We start from the raw sequence: 26,080 nt of genomic DNA on the forward strand, positions 1-26,080 counted from the left end.
TTCATTCAGCAGACATTTATTACGAGCACCTGGCTCCACGCCAGACACAATGGTGTCAGAGTGGACAGACGGGGACGCTGTAGGGGACAGCTCCCCTACCTGGTCCTCCAACCCCACTTGGACCTGGTTGGACAGGGCACCGGAGGGACGGTGTGCTGTCTTCTCATCCAGGGAACACGAGAGGAACAGGACAGTGGAACGTGGAGGTGGAGATGCCCGGCACGTGGCTGTCTGGGTCTGAGACCAAAGGGGCCGTGGCTTGTGTGGACGGCGCGGGAATCACGGTCCTTCTTTTGGAAGAGGGTTTTGGTTATTTCCTGAACAAGGGGACGTGCTGGGAAGGAAGGCAGCCAGCAGGGACAGTCAGAGAAAGCGCTGGTGGGCGCAGATTCGGGAGAGCTCAGAAAACATAAGAGGAAAATGCGAAAAGCTAGGAGAGTTATGGCCATTCAGAGCGAGGGGTACCCTGGCCCACGGCCCTGGGACTCAGCGCCAGGTGCCTTCTCTGATGTGAGCTGTCCCAGGTCAGAGAGAGATGCTTGAAGCGGAAAATGTAAGACACCAGTGACCCCTACACCCTGCAGCTGGGGCCACCAGCCTCCTCCAGGCCCCACGCGTGTTCCCTTCCATGGCGAGAACCCTGAGAATGGGACTGTCCCATACAGGGGACCAACAGCCCTTGTGAGTAGACCCAGTGTGTCCCCCCCCACCCCCTCCCCGGTAAAAAAATAGCCGAGGAGTTTGTTCATTTGCGTTTCCTGAGTGCCTGCCCAGGGCTGGGGACTAGGGACAGAAGCCCCTGCTTTCACATTCTGATGCGGGACGCGGGCCAACAGAAAGCATTTACAGAGCAGCGCGAGCAAGTGCTGGCGTGTGGGGCCGATAAGGACGGACAGGGGTGACAAACGTCACGGCTTCATTTCACTGCATTATTCTGGGTCCCAATCCCCGCCCCCACCCGTCCCCAAGCCAAGTTTGATATTTTTGTCACTTTATGAGACCAGCAGTCCTCTTTGTGACCTCCATGTGGCCTTTATGAATAGACCACTCGGAGAGAGAAAATTCTTTCCTTAAGCACCCGAATAGCATTATTTACAAAATTCCCTTTCAAATTTACCCAAATATCATACTAGAATATATCACTAGACTGCACTTATTAGTTTTTTTTTTCCCTTCTCAACTTCTCAGCTAAATATCTTCATTGTCCTGACGACTTCTGGTTCTTAATTTCTTGATACACACATTGTCATCATCCTGTTTGGGAAGAAAATAGAGCTCTTAAGTAATTGAAAAGAACAATTTTTCATGACCAACTCTGCGAAAACCCAAATCCTTAATAGGTGTGATGCAGGCTTTTAGTTTGAGGAAATTAATTTTAAGGTTGGAAATGAGTTTTGAGATGTGTCATGTGAAAGGCACTTTGGTTTTTTAAAATGTTGTTACTATTTGTTTTTTTAAATTTAAATAGGAAGCTTTGTAACTTACTTTTAAGTTAATACATAATAAAAAAAGAAAACTTCTACATAAATAAATGCATTTTTTTCACTAAATAAAAAATACCACTCAAAAAAGTGAATTCAAATATATAAACAGGACAGGACGTTTTGGGTCTTCTCAAATAACCCACGTGTGAAGTGCACAATCTGTCCATACTCGATGGGGGTGGTACCCTGCTGGGACTGTCCCAGGAACCCGGAGGAGGCTCATCCCTCTGGACAGTCAGATAACACAGGAGACCATCTTCTCTCTCAGAACCAGGGGGGCGTCTGCTTCTGCCCCTCCCCCAACCCAACAGCCCACCGGAGGCAGTCCCCACCAGCGACCGCACCAAGTGATCTTGATCACCTGCCCTGTCCCTGCTCCCTCACAGCTTAAAAGGGGGCAGGGGAGCCCAAAGACACCCCGGACAGTGCCATCACCCCCATTCCGGCACGCAGGAAACAGATCCCTTCTGCCTTCACAGCCGACACCAAACCAGATGTTGGAACAGAGCTGTGGCCCCCAGCACTGGCCTCTAGGCTCGAAATGCATGCTGAGAAATTTATAGCACTAGGGAGCTGCCGACCCCCCTTCTTTTAAACTAAGAAAATCGAGTATTCCCCAGAAGAACACGGACTGAATTTAATCTTGCTGTGGATTTATTCCAGCGGCAGACGGCTTATGTGCCGCTCACGGTGACAGGACATGAGCAGGCCTGGCGGACCACTTGCCGTGTAAACACCTAGCTTCCCTCCCTTCTAGCTTTTTCCACAGGAACTCCTGAGGAAACCGGACAGGACGGTCTTTCTGCTTTAGGAAGTTTTGCTGAACTAACGGGGAGACGGAAGACCGCTATCTAGGATTTTCTTACTCAGTATGTTGTATGCAGCCAGAAAGTACTGACTACCTACATTCCTTGCTCTTCCTGGATGGTGACTTCACAAGGTCACGTTTCTACCGGAAGTAGAATTCCCAAGACAGAGACAGCTGAATACAGCGCCACAAAATACACGGTTTAGACTTATGCTTCCTACAGTAGTAGAACTAGGAGCCGACAATGTGTTATATTTCCTTGCTTTTGCACATGGGGCAAAAATTAGATTACGATACTCGTTGCTCATAAAAAAAATAAAAAGAAAAACAGTAAATTACTTGCCTTTTTTAGATTTTCAGCGCATCTCTTGGCATTCCGAGTTACCCTCTGCTGGGGTTCACTCTCCAAAGTCTTTCCTCCGGGAGGGACTGTGATTTTTCTAGATCTCAAACGCATGGGGTCTGAAGGTTGCCTTACTTCTTCCTCCTGCTTCTTTTCCTGGACACCCACTCTTTTCTCCCTTTGCTTCTCCTGGGCTACGTCCGGCGAGGGCATCTTAGTGGGTCTCGCAGACCTCAGACACATTCTGCTTTCCCGGGCTTTGCTCCCAGATGCCGCATGCTTGGCCCCGTCTTCTGGGCTTTGTAATGCTGTCTCTTGGGACGTCTTCAAGGGCTTCTTGTCACTTCTTTTTGTTTTCGGCTTTTCTGTCGCTGTTACAACAGGCTCGAGTCTTGTCTCTTCTGCCTCGGTTTTATTTGGACGTCTAGAGCGCAGGGACCTTCCCTAAAAATGACAAGACATCCGCAACGTGCCACTCATGAGTAATGCAATTCTCACAATTCAGCATGGAGAGAGACACTCAAAGTGAGCTAAGAATCTGCCTGAAACGTTAACGGTTGTCTTAGAAGATGCCAGGAAGCACTTTGTCCCAACAAGAAATCCTCTCCACTGGTAAACTGAGTAAGGAAGTCGGCCTCAGTTTCTATCACTGTATCTGAGTGTCGTATATGTCAAATTGGATTAAAACAAGCACTGACAGCGCATTCTAGAAAAGTGCCCCCTTTTCAAGCTGTAAACGATTTCCCAGTCCTTTACCAACCGTTGCTGGAGCAGGACGGAGGAATCGCAATTTCTGGAACCGAATTTACGAGCTTCGCTCCATGCGGGAGTGTCCCCCCACCCGCCTCACAAACCCGACAGGTAGGCTGTTCTCAGGGCGCAAATCCCCACGCAGGATCATCTAACCAAGTAAAGCCTGGGGCAGACACCACCCCGACCCAGGGCTCCTGCCTGGGGGTTCTGGAGTGACAACACGGGACTGAGCTGCCACCTTCTCTCAGCACCTTTCCCACCTCTGCAGAGAAGCATAACTCAGCCAGGTTCCGAGAAACTTGTCAAAATTCGCTGTGACAATTTTGACCAGTTTTTCTCCCCAATTCGTCTATTCTCTCTGTATGTCCCCAAAGGATCCTTTACCTCAGTCTGCAGATACTCAGTGTGGAATGCAGACCCCTTTGGGAAAAGATACTCATCTACACCTTCAAGCCGTGAACAGATGACACCAGACATTAGCCCCAAGAGCACCCGCCCAAGATGACACGTGCCCCAGCATCACCTGATGGCTCGGGGTCGTGCCCGACGCTTCTCCTGCCCTTGGCGTAGCCTCCCTGCTGCTCCTTGGCGGGTCTCCCGGGAGTTGCATCCGCTCTGCCACGACCCTCAGACTCTTCTTCGCTGTCAGGGGTTCAGGTGGGTCACAGCCCTCGCGGGGAGCCGCCCTCCTCCTCTTCTGGGGCGGCTTCTCCTCCGTCGCGTCCTGGGCAGGGGTCGCAGAGCGCAGCCTCTTTGTTCCCGTCGAACCTTCCTTGGTTCCTCCTTCCCTCTTGGAGGGCGGGGAAGCGCCGCCTTCCCTCCCAGACCCGACCGGCTCTCTCCGGTGCCCCGGGTCTTCCTCTGCTGTGGCCCGACGGAACCTGAGGCTTCTCTGAGGAACGCTCACAGCTTTCCTCCGGCCCGGAGGGTGCACGGGAGCGGCCCTACCGCCACCTGCGTCCTCTCCCGCTTCCTCGCTGGGATCCGGCACCGGGGATGGCTCCGGGGAACTGGCCAGGTCTTCCAGGGGCGGGGCCTTTTCCTTAGGTGCTCTTAGCCGACTTTTCCGGACCATTCCGTTCTCTGCAGGGCTCAGGGTCTGCTTTGCGGTGTCATTGACGCATCTGACGTCTCCGTCGCTACCCGCGGGTCCTTGGCCGGAGACCGCACTCGGCCCCCGCCGTCGGGTGGACATCCGCAGAGCTGACGGCTCTCGCCCCACGTCTGCCTGCTGGGGAAGGGTCTTGACTTGCCTCCTTCTACTTGTTGGCCTGTGGACTGGATCTGCTAGTGGCGATTTGCCGGGGACTGTGGTGGTGGTGTCGTCAGTCACTGGGTCCTGGGTGTGCTCTGGGGTTTGGGAGAGCTCCCTGAGGCCGGCCAGGTCTAAGGACGGGGCATTTCTCTTGCATGTTCTTGACCCCCTCTTGCTTCCGGCTCCATTCTCCGCAGAACGCGCTTCCTGCTTCACAGTCTTACCCAACAGTTCGATGTCTTCCTCAGGGCCTCCCGCTTCTCTGCCCGAGTGTGCCTTTGCCCCCCGCGTTCGGGTGGACTTCCTGGGAGATGACGGCTCTTGCTTTATGTCCACTTTCTGGGGAGAGGTCTTGAGTCGCCTCCTTCTACTCATTGGCTTGTGGACTGGGTCTGCTAGTGGCGACTCGCAGGGGACTGTGGTTTTGTCATCAGTCACTGGGTGCTGGGGGCGCTCTGGGCTTTGGAAGAGCTCCCTGAGGCCAGTCAGGTCTTCTAAGGATGGGGAATTTCTCTTGGGTGTTCTTGACTGCCTCTTGCTTCCAGTGACATTTTCGGCAGGGTTCATCTTCTGCTTTGGGGTTTCCTTGAAGAAGTGGATGACTTCTTCACCGCCTCCCGGCTCTCCGTGTGCGTGTGTGGCTTCCGCTGGCGTTTGGACGGGCTCCCCGAGAGGTGCGAGCTCGCTTTCGGAGTCCGCCGTCCCCCGAGGCATCTTCCGACACGTCTTCCTCTGGGGTGCTGTGTTGACTGTTTCTGCCAGAGGAGATCTGCCCGGCGTTACTGTGCTTTTGACAAGAGCTGTTGGTTCCCGGGTGTGCTCTGGGGTTTGGAAGAGCTCTTTAAAACCGACCAGGTCTTCTAGGAATTGGGCCTTTTCCTTACCCGTTCTTATCCCCTTCTTGCTTCTGCTTACGTTTTCTACGCGGTCTAGCTTCTTCCTTGGAGTTTCCTTAGACAACCTGATGTCTTCATCACCACCTCCTGGTTCTCTGTGTGAGGGCACACTTTCCCCTAGAGTTCGGGTGGACTTCCTGAGAGCTGAGGGCTCTTCTTCTAGGTCCACTTTCTGGGGAAGGGTCCTGAGCCGCCTCCTTTTGCTCATTGGTGTGCTGACTGGATCTGCTAATGGAGATTTGCCGGGGACTGTGGTGGTTTTGTCATCAACCATTAGTTTTTCTGTGTGGTTTGGAGTTTGGAAGAGCTCCCTGAGGCCATCCAGGTCTTCTAAGGACGGGGCATCTCTCTTGGAGGTTCGTGACCGCCTCTTGCTTCCAGTGACATTTTCTGCAGAGTGCACTTCCTGCTTCGGGGTTCTGTTAAACAATTTGATGTCTTCATCACCATCTTCTGGTTCTCCGGGCACAAGGATGTTTTCCCCTGGCGTTTGCGTGGACTTCCTGAGAGCTGAGGGCTCTTCCTCTAGGTCCACTTTCTGGTGGGGGGTTTTGAGCTGCCTCCTACTTGTTGGCTTGTGGACTGGATCAGCTAGTGGAGATTTGCAGGGGACTGTGGTGGTTTTGTCGTCAGTCACCGGGTCCTGGGTGTGCTCTGGAGTTTGGAAGAGCTCCCTGAGGCCAGCCAGGTCTTCTACGGACGGGGCATCTCTCTTGGAGGTTCGTGACCGCCTCTTGCTTCCAGTGACACTTTCTGCAGAGTGCACTTCCTGCTTCGGGGTTCTGTTAAACAATTTGATGTCTTCATCACCACCTCCTGGTTCTCCATGTGAAGGAATGCTTTCCCCTGGCGCTCGGGTGGGCATCCTGAGAGCTGAGGGCTCCTTTTCTAGGTCCACTTTCTGGGGAGGGGTCTCGAACTGACGCCTCCTACTTGTTGGTGTGCTGACTGGTTCTGGTAGTGGAGATTTGCCAGGGACTGTGGTGGTTTTGTCATCAGCCATTGGTCTATCTGTATGCTCTGGAGTTTGGAAGAGCTCCCTGAGACCAGCCAGGTCTTCTAATGACGGGGCATTTCTCTTGGGTGTTCTCGACCGCCTCTTGCTGCCAGTTACGTTTTCTGCAGGGGTCATCTTCTGCTTTGGGGTTTCCTTGAACAATTTGATGTCTTCATCACCACTTCCTGGTTCTCCGTGTGAGTGTGTGCTTTCCCCACGTGTTTGGGTGGGCTTCCTGAGATCTTTCTCTAGGTCTCCTTTTAGGGGAGGGGTCTTGAGCTGCCTCCTTTTACTTGTTGGTGTGTTGACTGGATCTGCTAGTGGAGATTTGCCGGGGACTTTGGTGGTTTTGTCATTAGTCATTGGTTTATCTGTGTGGTTTGGTGTTTGGAAGAGCTCTCTGAGGCCAGCCAGGTCTTCTAAGGACTGGACCATTTTCTTGGGTGTTCTTGACCGCCTCTTGCTCCCAGTTACATTTTCTGAGGAGTGCACTTTCTGCTTCGGACTTCTCTTAAACAATCTGACGTCTTCATCACCATCTCCTGGTTCTTTGTATAAGGGCACACTTTCCCCTGACATTTGGGTGGACTTCCTGAGAGCTGAGGGCTCTTCCTCTATGTCCACTTTCTGGGGAGGGGTCTTGAGCTGCCTTCTTCTACTTGTTGGTGTGTTGACTCGATCTGCTAGTGGCAATTTGCAGGGGAGTGTGGTGGTTCTGTCATCAGTCACTGGGTCCTGGGTGTGCTCTGGGGTTTGGAAGAGCTCTTTGAGGCCCGCCAGGTCTTCTAAGGAATGGACCATTTTCTTGGGTGTTCTTGACCGCCTCTTGCTTCCAGTGACATTTTCTGCAGGGGTCATTTTCTGCTTCAGAGTTTCCTTGAACAAGCGGATGTCTTCGTCAGCACCTCCTGGTTCTCTGTGTGACGGCATGGCTTTCCTTGGTGTTCGGGTGGGTTTCCTGAGAGCTGAGGGCTCCTTCTCTAGGTCCACTTTCTGGGGAGGGGTCTCGAGCTGCCTCGTTCTACTTGTTGGCGTGCTGACTGGATCTGCTAGTGGAGATTTGCCGGGGACTGTGGTGGTTTTGCTGTCAGGCCTTGGTCTTTCTGTGTGGTTTGGAGTTTGGAAGAGCTCCCTGAGGCCAGCCAGGTCTTCTACGGACGGGGCATTTCTCTTGGGAGCTCTTGACCGTCTCTTGCTTCCAGTGACATTTTCTGCAGAGTGCACTTTCTGCTTTGGAGTTCTATTAAGCAATTTGATGTCTTCATCACCATCTTCTGGTTCTCCAGGCACAGGGACGTTTTCCCCTGTCATTTGCATGGACTTCCTGAGAGTTGAGGGCTCTTCCTCTAGGTCCACTTTCTGTGGAGGGGTCTTCAGCTCTATGTTCATCCTGGCTTGCACGCCAACTAGTTCTAGTTTTGAAGATTTCTTGCACTTTTCTGTGGTTTTGTTTTCCACGTCCATTGGTTCCTGGGCGTGAGTGGGGGTTTGGGGGAGATTTTGGATGCCCCCCAGGTCTTCCTTGGGTTCTGTGTCCTGCTGTCTCTTGAGGGTGGTCAGGTTGGCTATTGGATCCCATCTTTGCTCTGAATATCTTCTCGATCTCCTCATAGCCACCATCTTTTCAGAACTACCTTCTGATTTGATAGCTTTCTCACATGTGTCAAAACAGCTCTCTCGTTCCTCAGTCGCTCCCTCTGGTTTCTGTCCTCGCTGTGGAGTTTTCCTCAGACATTGCCCTGACATGTTCTCGGCAGTGTCTGTGTTTGCTTCTTTGTCGCTGTGCCCTGAACCTGGCATCTGTGTGTTTCTGAGCTCCGTAGACCTTCGAAACCTGTTTGCACTTGACGTCACCTTCAGAGGCTCTGCCTCCGACCCTGGAGTCTTCTCGATGTTTGCGTTTACTCTAATAGCCGGTCTTCTGAGGGCAGGGCTGGCAGGACTGTGATCGGATGGCTCTTGCGGTTTACTCTGAGTCACGCGGAATACATTTTCTCCTATAGGAAACAAAAACACACATGAGAAATAGATTCTCTTCCCCACATTGTGCCGATCTGGTATTTTATGTTTATCATAACAATGTTGTCTGGTGACCAACAGTGGGGTCGTACTGAGGTGATAATTCTACAGGGATCAGATATAAGGAAAAAAAAATCCTTAAGAAGGGTCTCCCGTAGGGCACTGCACTGCATCTTGGGCACCGGAACACGGTCATTCTTTTCCTCAAACATGAGAAGCAAACAGCTATGTCACCTGACGCCATAACATGGCTTCCGTTCAGTGGGCTTGGGGTCCACACTGCACAGGAAACACCTGCTTCTCAGTGGGGGAGGTACCGTTAAGGTGAGCTGTTCCCTCTCCCACAGGCGGTGGGTGCCCAGTATACCCGGTATTCAGTTGAGAGCGCGAGATGGGCTCATTTCTCCCACCAGGGGCTCACAGCACCACACGGGCCACCGAGAACAGCAGCAGTGATAATCACACAGTGAGCAGTCTCTTTCCCTTTCGTTATTTACACTTATTTTGAGTTTGAGAAATTGACGTAACTGTGATGAGACATCATTTTACTTCTGTGCTGCTCAACCTCTTTAAATTAAAAGAAGGCAGAAGCTGGGGTGCCTGGGGGCTCAGTCAAGCGTCTGCCTTCAGCTCAGATTATGATCCCAGGGTCCTGGGATGAAGCCCTGCATTGGGCTCCCTGCTCAGCGGGGAGCCTGCTTCTTCCTCTCCCATTCCCCTGGCTTGTGTCCCCTCTCTTGCTGTCTCTCCCTCTGTCACATAAATAAATAAGTAAAAATGTTTAAAAAAAAAAAAGGCAGAAGTATACACAGGTCGTTTATAATTGTTATACTACTGTATTAAAATTATTAATATAATTATCAATTACAATTATTAAAAATTATTAAAATTATTCCTTTTTATGCCACTCACTAAATACTAACATTAGTTCAATTGCTAATAGGAATTTCCCCTGAACATGACAGAACTGAGAAGCTACAAATGGTATTTTTTCAGGAGTATCTATTGTAGAGAAGTAATACAGCATCTGTTGTAAACAAAAAAAACAAAAACAAAAAAAAAATCTTCAAAAATCTTTAATTCCTACTGAAAACATCAAAGTGCAAGGGAAAAAAAAAAACCAAAAAGCAGTAAACCAACCAAAATTTACTGAAGTGCACAGCGGAGGTTTTTCTCCCGAATTGGGTACTTCAAACTCCTTTCCGATGAAGTCCTCTGAATTTGAAAAAGCCTTGGGACATAAGCTCATTGTTTGTGGCTTCTCTTTGGCTGGAGTCTTGAACATTTCAGTTAACCCTGTGATGTGAGAATATTGGAAAAGCGATTAGCGTATCGTTCCCCGTGCCATCAGCCACGCCGGCCCTCAGACCCACCAGAGGAAGTGGCAGAGCGCGTACAGGGAATCCCTCCCCAGAATTCTCGGGAGACAGGGTCATGCATTAATAATGAACTCATTTCGTTGAGGAAGAGCGATGAGATGTTGGAATCGTATCTCTTCTCTGTCTTTCCTCTTGGTGAGAAAATCTAATGAAGGCAGTCGACAGCTCAGCCTTCGACGGTTGCCCTGATCCCGAGCACCGGCTGGAGACAGAGCCCGGATCCCCATGCCTCCTGTCCCAACATCTGGAAAACTAGAGTCCTCATGCTGCCTTGAAAAATCCTAACTTATGTAGGCCTGGGTTTTATGTACAAATAAAACGTCCCCAACTTTTAAAAAATGACGTCCATGGGGCTGTCCACAAATAGTATTGTCAAGTGACAATATGTTTTCATTTTACACCAAAACGTAGCATTGACATAATAGAAGAAAAGAACCATACAGTTCTTCGGATGGAAGATTCATCTTTCTGAAACACTCACTCGAATTTCCTCTTTTCTCACTCCGCCATCAATGGGTTGAAATGCTCTGTCTGGTGTGTTTGCAAATTGTGTTTGGGGAGCCTGTTCTGAGGGCCCTCAGATCAGACAGTTCACTTAAAAATCTCAGCCCTCTGCCCCAGTTCTGGCCTTCCATAAAATACCCCAGAGCCAGGCTTGTGCACAGATTGGTGTTTTGTCATGAAAGTCACTCACACCAAGGGGTGGAAGTTGTTTGACTTTCTAGGAAGGTGTGTGGAAGGAAGGTTGAGGAAATCCGCTGTCCTGGGTACTGAGTATATAAATTTCTATTCCTTAGATCTTAAAAATATTTTTGAGAATTGATCTTCAAGGCTCCATGACACAGATTTTAGTTACACTCGTACGTAATTTATAAGGACACACGTATGTGCGTATGTCTGCATATCGGGGGCATATACTCGAAACTTTTTCTCATTGAGCATGTTATCAAAACCGGCAACTGTTCTGCATTATTGTGGTTTGTTTTTTTAAAAGCTAAATGCATTGATCCAACTATGACTGCAATCACAGCGTCCCTTGTTTGGGTTCTACAGAGGAGTACAATGATTCCATCTTAAAATATGCCCGGAAAGAAAAACAAGAACCTTGTAATGGGCGGTGGAGTCAAGTGTCACCTCCCTCCAAAAATGTGCAAGGCAGAAACCAGTGGTCAAACTGTGTGGCATGAAATCCCAACCTCTGGGCTCTTGCCTTAGTTCTAGCCTAGGACAACCACAAGGAGGTCCCATCCCACTTCTGCTGCTTAAGGGAAACCTTTTCACAGGATTTTGTTTCAAGACACAGTTAAGCTTCATGCAAGGGAAGGAAAGTATGAAGCAGAGAAACGTGGCCCAAACCAGTGGCTCTAACTTTGGGGCAATCGGTTAGTAGAGACGCAGGGAAAGGGCAATTTTAAGGGCAAGCCTGCTCTCTTCAGCACAAAGCAGCTTCCGGTTCTCCACACCCATGCTGCAACCCAAGGCAACAGTGTGCGTTTCCCATGCCCACCTGCTCCCCGCAGGACTCATGAGCCTTTTTATTATTGGGGACCCCTTCTTGTTCTCCAAATCCAGCCTTCTCTTGTGCCCATCACCACCCCAGGAGGTCGACTAGAATGTTTATCCTCCCCAAACCCACTCACAGTAAATACAACGGTAGCACCCCTATCCGCATCCTCCCACGGAGGGGGAATTTACCTGAAAGATCTTCATTAAAGTCTATTTTCTTGTTGAACACAAGGTTGTTGAGCATTCTGTAGGGCCGAGCGGGCACGTGTACCTTCTCGATGTGAGCTTTCCCTATTATTATGGTACAAGGAGAGTTGGCATGGCCTGTGCTGAATTGACTGTGAATATCACTAACAGGCTTCTGGGAAAAAAGATAACAAGAAGAGCAAAATGTCAAAGTGTCAATGCACACACCGCAGAACCGTACCAAAGAGCGTGAGGGGAAAGGGCGCCCCCTACCTTTGGAGTGGTCGTTCTCTTGTGCCTTTTGCTGAGTTGCCTCTGGGGGCCATGTTTAACCACTTTAGCTTGTGTTTGTTTGGCTCCGAGTTTTACGACGTCTGCCCACGATTTTGCCACTGTCCGAAGGAGAAAGTGTTGAAACATTTCCAAACTTGTATTCCTGAGGAAACGACCCTGAGGACCTTCTCTGCCAACCCAGCACTCACCGATTAAATTGGCTTCAGAAGCGCCGCTCCTTCTTCTGGAATAGATCCTCTGCAAGATCTCGTGTTGGCTCCGATCGATGGAAGCTCTCTTCGAAGGCAAGGTGCCACTCTTCCTGCCTCCCCTCTTGGGAGTGTCTGTGGGATGAGGAGATGCGCTGCCACTGGAGACCGAGGGCACCTTGCTCGACCTACGGCGGGCCTCATTTGCCACTGGAGAAGTTCTCGTCAGATTCCGAGCTGGAGATCCCTTACGCTGGTCTTGTGCACAAACTTCCAAACGGATTTCTGAAGAATCTTCTTTTCTTGATGGTTGAGGGTATTCCTGATGAGATTTAAATGTTCATAAGAAACCTTACCACAGATATAACATCTCTGTAGGGAACGTGAGAACCCTATTCAAATAAGAATTTCAGTTGTTTAAATCTTGAGACACCAAAGCGTTTCATCCACTGTCTGTCAGGGGTCCGGTAGAAATGGGAGTCTTTCCCCCTCATTTTAGAAAAAATAAAATGGGAATAAAACAACAGATAAGTCTTAGTTGGGGTGTTACGGGTAGAAAGGCGAAAGGAGCCTCCCGGAGAGTGACAAGTGAGCGTGCTCTGATCTGAACTGGAGAAAAGCACCATCCGTAGGTGTCTAATCCCCTTCGGTCTACACGGAAGGAGGGCTGCTCATTTCTGGGAGCCAGTATTAAATGGAAAAGGAGCCAGGCATACCTTACCCTCCTTTTGGTATGAAAGAAATTAAAGACAGACCAGGCCCTCTGACAGGGATGAGCCGTGGGGCCCTACAGGCCTAAAATCAGGAGGACAACACAGCCTAGGGTAGCTGACTCAAAGTTCTACACAGCTGATGGTCAAAATCAGGTGGTTGACCTCCGAGATTTCCCTTTTCACCTCATAATTCTAAAAGAAAAGCAAAAATGCCTTACGGTTATGTGTCATGATGTCTCCAGATTCTTTGTAATTGCTAGTGGGTTTTTTTTTTTTTTAAGATATTATTTATTTATTTTGAGAGAGAGAGAGAGAGAGTCGGAGGGGAAGGACAGAGGGAGAGACAGAATCTTCAGCAGACTCCCCAGCTGAGTGTGGAGCTGGACGCGGGGCTCTATCTCACAACCTTGAGCTCATGGCCTGAGTCGAAGGCAGACATTTAACCCATGGAGCCACCGGGGTGACCCTGTAATTGCTAGTTTTCCTGAACCCCCCGCGTGATACTCCGTAAGCCTGGCTGGCAGGACGGCCCAGCAGAAGGCAACCCCCAGGACTCGCCCCTGTTCAACCTCCTTAGAGTCGTACGTCGAAGCCCCGGGAAGGAACTCAACTTTTGATTTTTTTATTTTCACTTTTTGATTAGAAAGAAAAAGGTCTTCGTAGTAACTATATTGGCGGTGGGGAGTTTGGAAAGGGCATGAGTGAGAAGACTGTCTGCCCAACATACCTTGATGATTTTCTTCAGGACAGCTGAAGTGTGGCTGACGAGAGACCTTCTCGGGGTCTCTCCTCTCTTGAGAGGTGTATTAGGAGGCAAGTTCTCATCAAATAACTCCGGCTTCAGACGACCACCGAAGGAGACCCGCCTTCTTTTCAGGGGCGTTCCCTCAATCTTATCTAAAGAAGGAAACACGAATGTGGACAGGAATGAAAGACACACACTTACGTTGACTCGCTTCAGGCTCCTGTTAAAGACAAGCCTCTGGTGAAGTTCACTGACACCCAACACCCTTGTCACGCTGAGGGCCTGGAGTGCTTCAAGAGCTCAGGAAAGATCCAGGGACAAACCAACAAGATGTCAAGTCCCAACTGGACAGGACAAAGACTTTCTACAAAAGGGTGAGAAATCCTGTATATTGACAAAGGGATCCGGACCGGTGCCGTCCACGCTGGAACTGGGCAATGACAGAGATGGACGTTTCTACAGTGACCTGAGGTTTTTTGGAAACCACGTATGGACTCAGGGCTCATCCAGACCAACCTAGTGAGAAGTCATGAACTGGACAACTTCTCCAGGTGATTCAAAATGGCAAATCATGAGTCCCAACCCCACTGCACATCCTGGTGAACCAGCACGTGACAGAAATCCCTTGTCTGGGTGATGCCTCTTCGGAGACCCCTGGGGACATCGTGACGGATGCATATGGGATGCATTTCTGAGAGGCGAGCACCTCGCCCAAGGGACCTTCTGCAGACGGAGCCCGACAGTAAGCTTGCTACTTCAGGACACGCTCAGAGCCCTGGGAAGTGTGGGAGGGTGCCCAGGGGACGTGCCAAGCCTCCTCCAGAGGTCACAGCTCTGCCACTGGCTGTGTGACATGAGGCTATCAGTGTCCCTATTTGCAAGAAGGAAATCACAGGAATGCCCGTCCCGGGGGCACTCCTGCAGCCTGCTCAAAGGAGTAACAGGCTGAATGTCCGAAAAACACTTACAACAGCTCCTGACGCATAAACCCATGGGCAAAGTCCCCAGTTGTATAAAAAACAAAACACAAAACACAAAACAGAAAAACTGCTCGAAAGAGACCCTGAGAAGAGTATGATTACCGGAGAGACGCCCCATATTTAAACATTTCCGAAGGACTGAGTTCCCTGGACTTCACTTACGGAAGCAAACTCATAGGATACAACGGCTTACGGTTCAGAATTACAACTTTTGTGAAAAGTCATTACGCTTGGGCGCCTGCGTGGCTTCGTGGGTTAAGCCTCTGCCTTCGGCTGAGGTCATGATCCCCGAGTCCCTGGATCTAGTCCCGCATAGGGCTCCCTGCTCAGTGGGGAGCCTGCTTCTCCCTCTGACCTCTCCCTTCCCATGCTCTCTCTCAAATAAATAAAATAAAATAAACCTTAAAAAAAAAAAAGCAAGCCATTACGCTTATTGGGTTTATCTTCCTTCCTATTTTCTCATAGGTGCACCAGGAGACTCCCAACATGGTATTGGACCCCCTTAAGGCCCCTCGCGGTGTTCCTCCCTGACAACCTGCACTCCGCCCAGAGCCCCTGGTAATGACACTCCAGGATGTGAGGACGTGTCTGTCAGGGCGGACGGTGCATATGGCTGTCGCATGAGTAGACCGCCACGCCTCCAGGACCCTCCCCAACACCAGAGCCATCGCTACTGAGGGAAGGAAAGTCTCGTGACTTCCTATCTAGATACAAAGAAGGCGTGAGCCTGTGGGGGAAAGTGAACGCACAGGTAAGTAAACTTACTAATGGAGTCACCAGAGCTGCTGCTATCAACTGAACTACGGCCCGGGAACCCAGAGCTCGAAGGCCCGGCGGTGGCGCCCACTTTCTCAGGCCGGTGCACGGAAATGCTCTGAATCTTCCGTTCAACTTGAACGGGCAGTGGAGCTAAAACAGTGTGAGTCTGAGTTTCCGGTTCTGTGGCAAGAGCGTCCACACTGGAGGGAACACTCGCCCTCTTCTTGGAGAAGAGTTTTTCTGGTGTTGCTCCAAAATTAACAGCATTTTCAACTTTAGTGGGTGTTGGATTGCTGGTTAAGAACTTCCGAGGAGTGAATGTCTTGTTATCTGTCCCGAAGCTTTCACTTTGAGCCAGATTCACGGGTTCACTTCCGCTGGGAACACGCAGGTCTTCACTCCGACGTTTTCGTGAGGAATCGTGAGGAGAATGATGGACCAGGGTCTTGGTTCTTGTCATCTCCTTAGGAGGGATGCTGGGACCCGTGGTCTCCTTGGGAGTCTGAAGGGCCTCCTCATCCTTTCTCCTGTCCTCTGTCTGGCTAATTCCTTGTTCTCCCAAAGCAGGGTCTGCCTTCACTGGGGTGAATCGACCCGACCTGGGTCTGGATTTAAGTGAGACCAGGACTTGTGTCCCATCTTGTAGCTCACCGGAACATTCGTTCTCTGATGCACGATGACTCCGCGACCCCGACTTTTTCCCACTCTGTGTAACATTTCCTTTTCCTGATTTCATGTCAAACTCTTCCTTCATTGACTCGTAAAGCTCCCTAAATGGAGACTCCTGGTTTTCACTATTCTCAGAGGGGAAAGTCTTCAGTTCTCCATGACAGCTCACTAAGACAATGCTGGAATCTTCCTTAAAATCCCCGGCTGTAGGATCCATTGCATTTCTGAAGTTCTCTCCAGGAAGTTCTGAGGAATGGACAGCATTAAGGGATTTTCTAGCAGTGTGATCTTTGGGACCATCTGAAGACGCTGTTTTGCCATTCTTCACGTGTATCAGTGGGCTTCCGGAAACATTTTCTTCACAGAGTTTTGAACGGGCATTGGAATCTTGAACTTTCCCATCTTGGCAATGAGTTATGAAATAAGAAACAGAAAGTTCAAGATTTTCTCAGTGATTAACACTGTGCAGTATTCAAATTTTACAACCTTTTCAAACGGGCTTGCAATCTAGTTTTTCACTTAGCTCACAAACTACTTACTGCCAAAATGCATCATAGAAGTATTCTGATCCTCGAATTACGATGCAGACAAATAAATCACATCGGCCTTCTGTAACCAGTACGAGGGGTCAATATGAGGGGTCACCGGCTATTATCTACTCGATGAAACTGACACCCACGTTCAGTTTACACGTGGACGCTCTAATAAGTATTGTGCCCCATGCATCTCTGGGAGGAAAAATTAACTCAGGTGCCTGCCTGTTGTGTTACATAACACAACCTCCTAACTTGTGTGAACCTAGATGTAGAACGCTGGTGTTCTCATTACCTCTTCCTTGCCCTAACCCTGCACAGAGAGCTGATCGTGCAGGATCCCAGAATAAAACCAAAAACTACTAACCGGGGTCAGAAGAGAAGCTAGACCTTGAGACCCGATGCAGAGAATCCTGTGAATTGGAAAAATAGAAACAGTGAGTTAGGTGCTTGTTCAAATACCCACAGTCATGTTTATGAAAATGTTCTGGCTCTGGATGCCCTTTCTTACCAAACTCTTCTTGTAGGAATTTTAGAGACTTTGAGAAAGGAGCCAAAGACACTTAGGGGTAAGTGCTCATAATACATGTATTTCTCAGCTGATTGTAAAAAAATATATAATGATAGAATAAGAAACAAACTTGAAGCTCAAAACTGTTCCAATGGAACCTCAGCTGAGTTTTGCTAACTTCCTCAAACTTCTTTCTCATCACCCTATTAAAGAACTCAGGCTAAAATTAAACATCGCCTATGTTCAGCGTCTGTGAACCTACCAAGGGCACAGAATTACCGACTTAATACTTTGGTTTGTCAGAAAGAGGCCGCAGGACCTGCGGTGAGCTGGGGCCCCGCTCGGCCTGGGGGCTCGGGTCGGCAGGTGCACCCGGGCCCGGATGTTTAGGAGAAAGTGAAACCAACCGGCACATCACAGGCATCGTGCCCTCTGAGCCCAGCAATCAGATCCAACACTCCTACCTGGCCCCCACGGCTGCCTTCACAATCTGTCAGAAGATTTTTAGGGGGCGAGGAACAACCACAGAATAACAAGGACGTAAGGTACAAAAGTTCAGTGTTGCTTCAGAGGAGGAAAGTATCTCATCTGAATTACGATGGGGAAAAAAAGTCACAAAGTATATCCAAAGGCAAATAATTTAACTTCTCCCTAATCAATTTCAGATTTCTTGGTGTCTGAAACATTGCTTCTCTAACATGCCAAGTGGGGGATCAGTTTCTTATTTCCAACTTGAAGTTGGCCACGGATCTTAGGACCAAACAATAAAAATGAATTAAAATTAAAATATATGTACAAAATATGAGCGTATAAGCCCATTTTTGTACCATTATATTCCAGACATAAAAGTCACCGTCAAACGGCGATAACACATTCTCAGTATTCAGTTTCAACACTGACTTTATCACCCGCCAGACAAGCAGCAGTTGGTAGGCCTTTGAGACCACTTCTAACTCCAAGTCCAGCTTTTTGCTTGGTTCCCTAACACCTACCAACAAAGTGGTTAGAGAACCTCGAAAGCGAGCTTTCCCCCAAAGCCAATGAGGGGCAAGATCACTACGAGGGTCCTTTCTCCAGGAAGGACGCAGCATGTAGCCGGGGCAGAGATCCTCGGTTGAAGGCTTCCTGCTAATTTCAGGCATAGTATCTGATAGGATTTTTTAAGCCAGTGAATTACAACCTGGTCACAGAAGACCAGCGTGGCCAGCTTCAGCAAGCTTCCTAAATCTCAGCGGATGGGCCCAGGACTGCATCCTGACAGAGCCACACTGTTTGGATGGACACAGGTGATAAGATTCTCTGGCACTGACGCAGCACAGTGACGCTCTCGGGCAGCAGGGTTGTCTCTCCATCAAAGTCAGGAAGCATCTCTGGGACTCACAGCTCTGATGTGATCATTTCAGATGCAGAAGGATGGAAGAACACAGTAACTGGGAGACAACACGAGCCACGGATCTAGGTCCGAGATTTTAACTCTATGTGATGGGCTGTCCTAGCCAAAGGTTTGCAAGAAGGTCATATAGTGAGATAGTCCAGGAGCCTTCAGGCCAAAGTGTAGGACTGACTCAGTCCTCTCATTGTGAAGGAAAAAAAAAAAATCATAGTTGTAAGTTTTTTCAGTATGTTTAAGATCTCAGGTATCTGTCCCTCTCTTAACTGGCGAGCAACCTTCCCTTGTGAGATGTCACTCATCTACGTGCATATAAATGATTCCATAGTACCGTGCAGAGGAACCAGAGCCCACAATTGGATCATCTCTGCACCCCCCCCATCACCTGTTTGCGTTTTTGTCCCGGGCATTCCGTTGACTCGCTTCCATTCTGCTGACTTTCATTTTCATACCTGAAATGCACAGAAGGACAGACACACATTCAGACTCCAGCTCTGTGACTAATGGAAAACCTCCTCATCTCATTCACGTCCAAGCAGCGAGGAACAAACTTGAGGTTTTATTCAAGAGATTCACTGTATTCGTGGAAAAAGAGGTGGAGTTAGAAAAGATTTTACACTAAAGACTTGGACAGGTCACCTCAAATTTCTTTTGGAACAGTGTTGTCAGAGGTGGGGACCCAGATTAACTTCTCAACGCAGATTAGCTGTGTGATTTCAACAATATCGGAGCACCTCCTCTGTGAAAACCTGCGCAGGAGAGCCGAGGCCTGAGGCACTTGGTGATGTCACCCTTACTGCAAGGTCACCACAGAGCCACCCTGTATAGAAACACTGTGACCTCCTGTTTCCTGACTACCGCGTCTGCATCTGAACAAAGACTGGCACATTTTTGAAGATGGAGACAGATTTAACAGCATACACTGTCCTTCGACCAGACCCCGGACGTAATTCACAGAACTGTGGGCATCCTGAACTTGGCCTCTGTAAGCTGGCCTGATCTGAAACAGACGGGTGTCTGGACTTACTTCTCATGGCCTCAGAGTTCATGGTCACGTCCCTCTTCCCAAGCCTCCTTCCCCATTCTTGTATTGGAGGTATTTAATTATCTCAATTAACCTCAAATCTGAATGGCATCTCATTTGGGGGAAGAAGTCCTGGTTTCCATTCCACATCAAATGCTTCCTGCCTAGAAGTCTGTTTCCTGGAAGGCAAGTTCACAAGAAGCCATGGGAAGAAGATGACCAACAGAACACATAGGAAATATCTGCTCAAGACGAATGGAAGCAGTAAGGAGGTCAGTGTGCCATCTGGCGGCATGATGGCCAACGTGACCCAGTGTGCGCTGCCTCCCAGGGACCTGAGGCACAATCAAAGGCACCTGCAGGATGAGTGTGGAGGATGGGAGGGGACACGTGGAGCCATCAGCAACCCAGAGCGAGCTGGAGGGGGCATTCGCCATTCGCCAAGGTCAACAAAAGAGACTTCAAGATAAAAATTGCTCCTGAGGATGAAGGACACTTTATAATGATGAAAGGCTCCATCTATCCAGAAGATAAACGCACCTAAAATAAATAAAGAAAAACGCACCTAAAAGCTGGTTGTAAGAGACAACCTGAGCCTTAGGGATTATGACAAGTTGAAAGCCAAGTGCCAGAAACTAGGATAGTAGGTGATTACTGATAAAAAAGGAGGGAAGATACAGAGTATCTCAGAAAGATAAGCCACAGAGCTTCACCCACTAGGACAGGATTCTAAGTTTCAACACTCAACGGAGAGACGCAGAAACAGAAGAACTAAAAAAACAGAAAGAAAGAAAAATCCTCAATGTGTGATTTCAACCTATGGGAGCCACAGGACATATATTCTTTTCAAACATGCAGGAGAGATTAGTAAAAAATTAACCACATCTGGTCATAAAGCAAGCCCTTGACTCACTTCAAAACTTGGAAATTTCCCAAACTTCTGTCCAGAATGAACGAATTATGTATATACCCGGGATTTATTTCGGTGGAATAGTCTGACAGCAAGAAAGAGCAAACCAGACATCTGTGCTTGGCTCTCCCAAGCATGGAGCAGAAGTCAGCTGCAAGGACATACGTCATTATTTCAAATTTAGAGTTTAATAAAGACAGACGAAGCCAGACGGTTAGAGACACATGCTTCCGTAGCACAACTCCAAAGATTTTGTTATCAGAAAAGCCAACTAGGGTGGTTTACTTGGTGAAGGAAAGAAGCAGTGATTAGAAGACCTTTCCCGAAGAAGGTTCTGGAAATACTCTGTCTGCAGCTTGAGTGCTGTGTTAGTTTGCTAGGACTGCCATCCAAAATGCCACACGCAGGTGGCCTCAACACAGAAACATATTCTCTCACGGTTCTGGAGGCTGGAAGTCCGAGATCAAGGTGTCGGCGGGACTGTTCTCTCCCTGAGGCCTCTGTCCTGGGCTGGCCAGGGCCGTCCCTGCGGCCTTCATGCTGCCGTCCCTCTGAGCACCTGCTGCCCTTCTTCTGTGTCCTCAGCTCGTCTTCTTACAAGGACACCAGTCAAATTGATTAGGACCCACGCTAATGGCCTCTTTTTAACTCAGCCACCTCTTTCAAGACCCTGTCTTCAATACAGTAATATTCTGGCTGGCCAGGGGTGAACACCTCGACATAAGGATACTGATGGGGCACAGTTCAGCCCCTAAGAGGTGACAGTCACCCAGGAGCTCATGTCATGATAAGCTGAGCTGGACAGCTTGTCTTGTGTCTTTTCCCCAGGACCGTTTTTTAACTTGAAAATGAAACAGAAACTGAAAAATGCATGTGGCTTCACCCCGCCTGCACCAAAAATAAAACCCCGGGGGGCCCTGGTCACCCGTCTTTGGCCCAGCTGCGCGCGCTCGGATCCTCAAAGGGGGTCACAGAAGCCCCACGTGTCATCCCCGCTATGCCCACGTGACTGCAGACTGAGAACCAGTGGGGAGAGCGGCCGCTCCAAACGCTCTGACGTCATCTGTGGCACAGAAAAGTCACAGACGTCTGCCGAGCATCAGCGCCGAGAGCGACTGGATTCACCTTCACCCACCTGAAAGATCGATCGACAATAGTGATCACATCGCCGTGCTTAAGGTGTACGGGCTCCGCAATGACAGACCCGTTCACTTGGGTCGGATTGGTGGAACTGAAATTAAACAGTATCGCCTACAGAGTAGAAGAAAGGGGAAACTAAATAATTGATGACTAGGTAAAAAGTGCAATGAAAAGGGAAAAAACAAAACAAAACAACAAAACAGACTTCAAACACCCACTTACCTCCTGCCCACTGACTTCAATTTTGCAGTGCTGCTTTGACACCACAGGGAGCTGGATTCGAATGTCACATTCAATACCCCTTTGAGGGAAGAAATTGAGAGTTTGAGGCTGCAGCAACCTTTTTTTTTTTTTTTACACAAATCCCATGAATGCTTCAATATATAACAGCATTTGACCATATGTTTGATCCAAAAATGAAACGGCAGAAAGGGGTAATCAGTCAAGCGATGTGATGACCTGTGCATTTGGCAAATAATTTTGACAAATATTGTGTAAGCGACTATTTTAAATCTTTAAGACTTTGGGTACTTGAAAACAATTATAATGGAAAATATTAGAATAAAAAACTGGATTGCTTTCACTGAAATGGCTGTGTTTATAATACCCAAATAAGGGAGGACTTTCCATCAGTTGGGAGAACTGTAACGATTTCTTATACTCTGTGCTTTTTTTCCATAAAGAAAGGTTTCTGTGTGTTCCTTTGTAATGTTATGTATGTTCAAAGTTTTCATCATCGCTACAGGTGCTGTATTTTATGCTAACACCTGTCTCTTCACATACAAACAGACAATCACATCAGCACCTATATCACGGGGTTGTTCAAATGATGAATGAATTATACATTTCTGCCCTTTACCTGGCAAACTGTCAATACCATTGACTCATGAACTTTTCATTGCTTTAGAACAACGCTGTATTAACGGGCAGATTCACAAGACTATTATTAAAAATATGAATGCAATCAACAAGTACGCATTATTAGATTCAACTTCACTTTCCACACAAAGAACATCAGCAGGAAGCACCAGAGGGGGAATTTCCAAACCAACATGCAAACTAATCCAAATGGTCCTTAGTGAAGTCTCCTTGGGTCTCCGGGGTTCCCTTTATTGTAAGTCTGAGCAGTTATATACTCTCCTCTCTGTTCTCGATACACTGCTCTGCAGCTGGGACTATCTCTTTCTAGAATGTGTATAAAAGTTACAGGGGTATAAAATAATCTCAGAGCTGGACGTCGACTCCCGAGGGCTGACAGACTTGGTTTGTGTGAGTGTGAGTGTGTGAGTGTGAGTGTGTGCTGAGTTTCTTGTCCCTGCCTAGCTGCACGGTGTTCTTAACCTTTGTGGGAAAACGTGGTTTAGTGGTTTCAGTCATGTGGCAAATAGGTTGCAAAGGACAGATCAGTTTGTCAGTAGCCGTGGAGATTAGTGTTAGCTCTGTCTGTCCCTACAGAGAAATGGGTCAGCCACAGAGGTCTGTCTAAACTGTCTAGTTGTCCCACAGAGTAACACTAACCGGGCCTCAGATACACTGTTGTTTTATGTCTCATGGTCTCCTAACCTTGCCAGCCCGGGCACTTTCGGACAAAACTTTGTTCTTGTTTGAGGTTTTGTTCTCGGGTTTCTGTGTTTGTTTTTGTGGGTATTTGCCTCATTCCATCCGTGAGCTTTGCAGGCAGACAGATGTGACGCAGGACTTAAGTGCTAAGGTGTTTCTGGTAGTGGGGACATTGGTTGGCAGGAATAAGTCATGCTTTTTCTCTAAAGGGGGACGGGGGTGGGAATCCACGAGACAAGCTAAAGTTAAGTTGTTGGAAGAATTTCTTGATTGGAAATTTAGGCTTTGGGTTTTGTTGCTCTAGTTCCTAGAATAACTTAGAGATGCTGCTCATTTGTCCAGGGACCACTACAACTCCTGGGATCCCACTCGTTCTTTCCCTATAAGAAAAAACAAGTAATTGGTGCAGAGGTCTCTGTATTCTGCCGCCGTCCTTTTTTAAGAAGTACTTTTCTCAAACAAAGCAAAAAAAAAAAAAAAAGAATATCTCTTTCTACCTATGTCATATGACACTTTTGAATGGGTTTTATTTTTTTATTTTTTTTTTTAAAGATTTTATTTATTTATTTGACAGAGAGAAATCACAAGTAGGCAGAGAGGCAGGCAGAGAGAGAGGAGGAAGCAGGCTCCCTGCTGAGCAGAAAGCCCGATGTGGGGCTCGAACCCAGGACCTGGGATCATGACCTGAGCCGAAGGCAGCGGCCTAACCCACTGAGCCACCCAGGCGCCCCTTGAATGGGTTTTAAATGATAAAATCCCACATAAAAATATATTTAATCACTACTGTAGAATCACGAGAATTACTGACATTTGACACCAAAATGTTTATTCTTTTTCCTTTGAAGAGCAAAGAAGCTACGGAGAGTGAACAGCTACTTCCGACTAAAGAGAATTTGATTTTTAGATAAGAGAATACTGTAGCAAGAGAGAGAAAGAGAGACTATGTCATTAGACCTGAGAATCTGGGGGGCTGCAAACTGCCAACTAGAATCCCTATGGGTCAGTGGCTGTTAACCTGAGCACCGTTGACATTCCTTCCAGTGTGGGCTGTTCTGTACATTGTAGGGTCCTTAGCAGCACCCCTGACCTGTTCACTAATGCTGCTGGCTTCAACCTCCCACACCGTGACATAGAAAATTGTCTCCAGACCTTGCCAGATGTCTCCTTGCAGGGCAAATGAACCCTGGGCTGAGAACCACGGGCCATTCATGTTTCCACATTGAGCCCACGCATCTGTTAGACAGAGAGTGCCGCTGATCACCTCTCTCTCGCCAGACCCCCACCAGGCACTGCATGCCTAATTATGAACGAAACAGTCCCTGTGCTTGACCAGCTTAGTAGTGGGAGTCACAGCCAAAGACTGATCACGCTGCATGGTGTTAGGAAAGACCAGAGCTGTGTTCAGTGAAGGGTTCTCTTTGGGGAACATTTAAACGTATATCTGAAAGCTGGAAAGGAGTCACTCACATAGGGAGACAGAGAGAACATTTCAGTCATAAGAGTTTAAAGTGTCCAAAAGCACCTCGATGAGCATGAGCTCGGAAGGTCTGAGGTGAGGCAGAACACGGTGGGGGCGGGACGGGGTATGGGTAGAAGACGGTCGGGGCCCCACCTCACAGGGCTCCACAGAGAGGGTGACTTATCATTTTATAAGAAATCGCTTGTCACAAACCCGGAGGAGTGTGCCTGTCACACAGGGACCGTAATATTTACCATCAGTGGCACTCTCTGTCTAACAGATGCATGGGCTCAATGTGGAAACATGAATGGCCCGTGGTTCTCAGCCTCAGGTTCAGCAAGAAGAAGAAAGTTCTTAAAACACTAGCAGGACTTCTGTTTTCATTTTTCCAAAAAACCAACAAGTCAAATACAGAGCCTCCTTCCCTCCTTTGCTCAGTAGTGTCCCCCCCAGCCAAGGCACACCAGGTTTGCGGGGGTTTCAGCTGAACATACTGGTCATCTAAAGAAGGCCTACAGGGAATCAGGATTTGAGAATAATCTACATTTTCCTCCATTTAAGGATTTTATCAACTCAATTTTAAAACATGTTTGATTGAAAACAATACTTAACTATATAAACGTTGTTTTCAAAATTCTATTTCCTAATAAACAGCCATGTTACATTGACAATAAGTAGGAAAGTCCCAGCAAATTCAGGGGGGAACCAGTCCTAGGGCGTTTCTGGTGTGTTACTCTATGATTAGGATGTTAATGTCTCTGAAACTAAATTGCCCACCCCTGCGCAGGGCTCACCTTCCAAACAAGCAGGTGCTGAGGCTCAGTGGGAAGTGGGGGCCGTCCACCCCACTCCTTTTGATGGTCACAAGGCGACCCGTGGGACCCATTTTCTAAACAAGACTTTGAGTATAATCCGGATAGGAAGGTCAGGCATCAAAAGGTTTGCTGAAGCAAACTCCCTGCAGGAACATGCCCCTGAATAAAACAAAAACAAAACGCGGGGCAGGGGGTGGAGGGGTTTACTCTAAAAACAAAGAGCTACTCACTTGTAGGTGACCAAATGGGCCAGCCTGTACAATTCGCCATGCTCCTGCCACCCCGACCGACACGCTACTTGGCCCCCTGGGGGAGCCCCAGCCAGGCCCCGCGTTGCACCCCAGAGCGCCCCCCAACACCCAGTAGCCCCCAAAGACCCGCGGCCAGGACGCCGTCCATCAAGGTCGAGGCTCCCGAGACCGCCTCGCTAGAGCCCCGGCCGCGTTGCAGGCGCGGTTCCCGCAGAGCCGGGGGTCCCCACGGCCCGGGCCCCCAGCACACCGCCCGCCCTCGCCCGCCCCCGCCCGCCGAGGCGCCCCGACCCCGGCTTACCCAGGACCCGTCGCCCGCACAGCCACCAGCCGGCCCACCGCTCCGCCAGACGCAGCCCGAGTCCTCACCAGGAAAAGCCAGAGGTTCGCCCGCCGGCGTCCACCGCCCGCCCCTGGCTCCAAGGACGGGGACTGCCCGCGGCCACCTCCGCCGCAGTCCTCACTGCCCCCCGCCGTCGCCTCGCCGGCGACCAGGTAGCCCAGCCCAGCCGC

General features: G+C 48.9%; 1 protein-coding gene across 4 annotated transcripts; it reads right to left on the reverse strand.

The window, feature by feature from the left end:
* On the reverse strand, positions 1 to 26,080 carry MKI67 (marker of proliferation Ki-67). Of its 4 annotated transcripts, XM_047702169.1 has the most exons (16): positions 25,869 to 26,080; positions 25,296 to 25,475; positions 21,705 to 21,783; positions 21,478 to 21,593; positions 18,794 to 18,860; positions 16,875 to 16,920; positions 15,312 to 16,376; positions 13,549 to 13,718; positions 12,109 to 12,430; positions 11,900 to 12,018; positions 11,630 to 11,801; positions 9,696 to 9,851; positions 6,290 to 8,533; positions 3,912 to 5,194; positions 2,636 to 3,079; positions 1 to 1,254 (listed from the first exon to the last, which is right to left on the reverse strand). In XM_047702169.1, the coding sequence occupies exons 2-16, from the start codon at positions 25,385 to 25,387 to the stop codon at positions 1,189 to 1,191; spliced, it is 6,441 nt and encodes a 2,146-aa protein (XP_047558125.1). In that variant the 5' UTR covers positions 25,388 to 25,475; positions 25,869 to 26,080; the 3' UTR covers positions 1 to 1,188. The 4 variants fall into 4 exon arrangements, with proteins under 4 accessions (XP_047558125.1, XP_047558121.1, XP_047558122.1 ...); XM_047702165.1 differs by having other exon boundaries at positions 3,912 to 8,533; XM_047702166.1 differs by having other exon boundaries at positions 3,912 to 8,533; positions 25,937 to 26,075.

Source organism: Lutra lutra, chromosome 14 (genome assembly GCF_902655055.1).
Source record: "Lutra lutra chromosome 14, mLutLut1.2, whole genome shotgun sequence".
NCBI lineage: Eukaryota > Metazoa > Chordata > Mammalia > Carnivora > Mustelidae > Lutra > Lutra lutra.

What these genes read in the sequence shown, in the direction of transcription:
- MKI67 (XM_047702165.1), bottom strand. Translation starts at nt 25,387, where the DNA reads ATGGGTCCCACGGGTCGCCTTGTGACCATCAAAAGGAGTGGGGTGGAC. An exon ending in CTTTAATGAAGATCTTTCAG is followed by an intron (nt 9,852 to 11,629) that starts GTAAATTCCCCC and finishes CTCACATCACAG; the next exon opens with GGTTAACTGAAATGTTCAAG. An exon ending in GCACGACCCCGAGCCATCAG is followed by an intron (nt 3,080 to 3,911) that starts GTGATGCTGGGG and finishes TGTCATTTTTAG; the next exon opens with GGAAGGTCCCTGCGCTCTAG.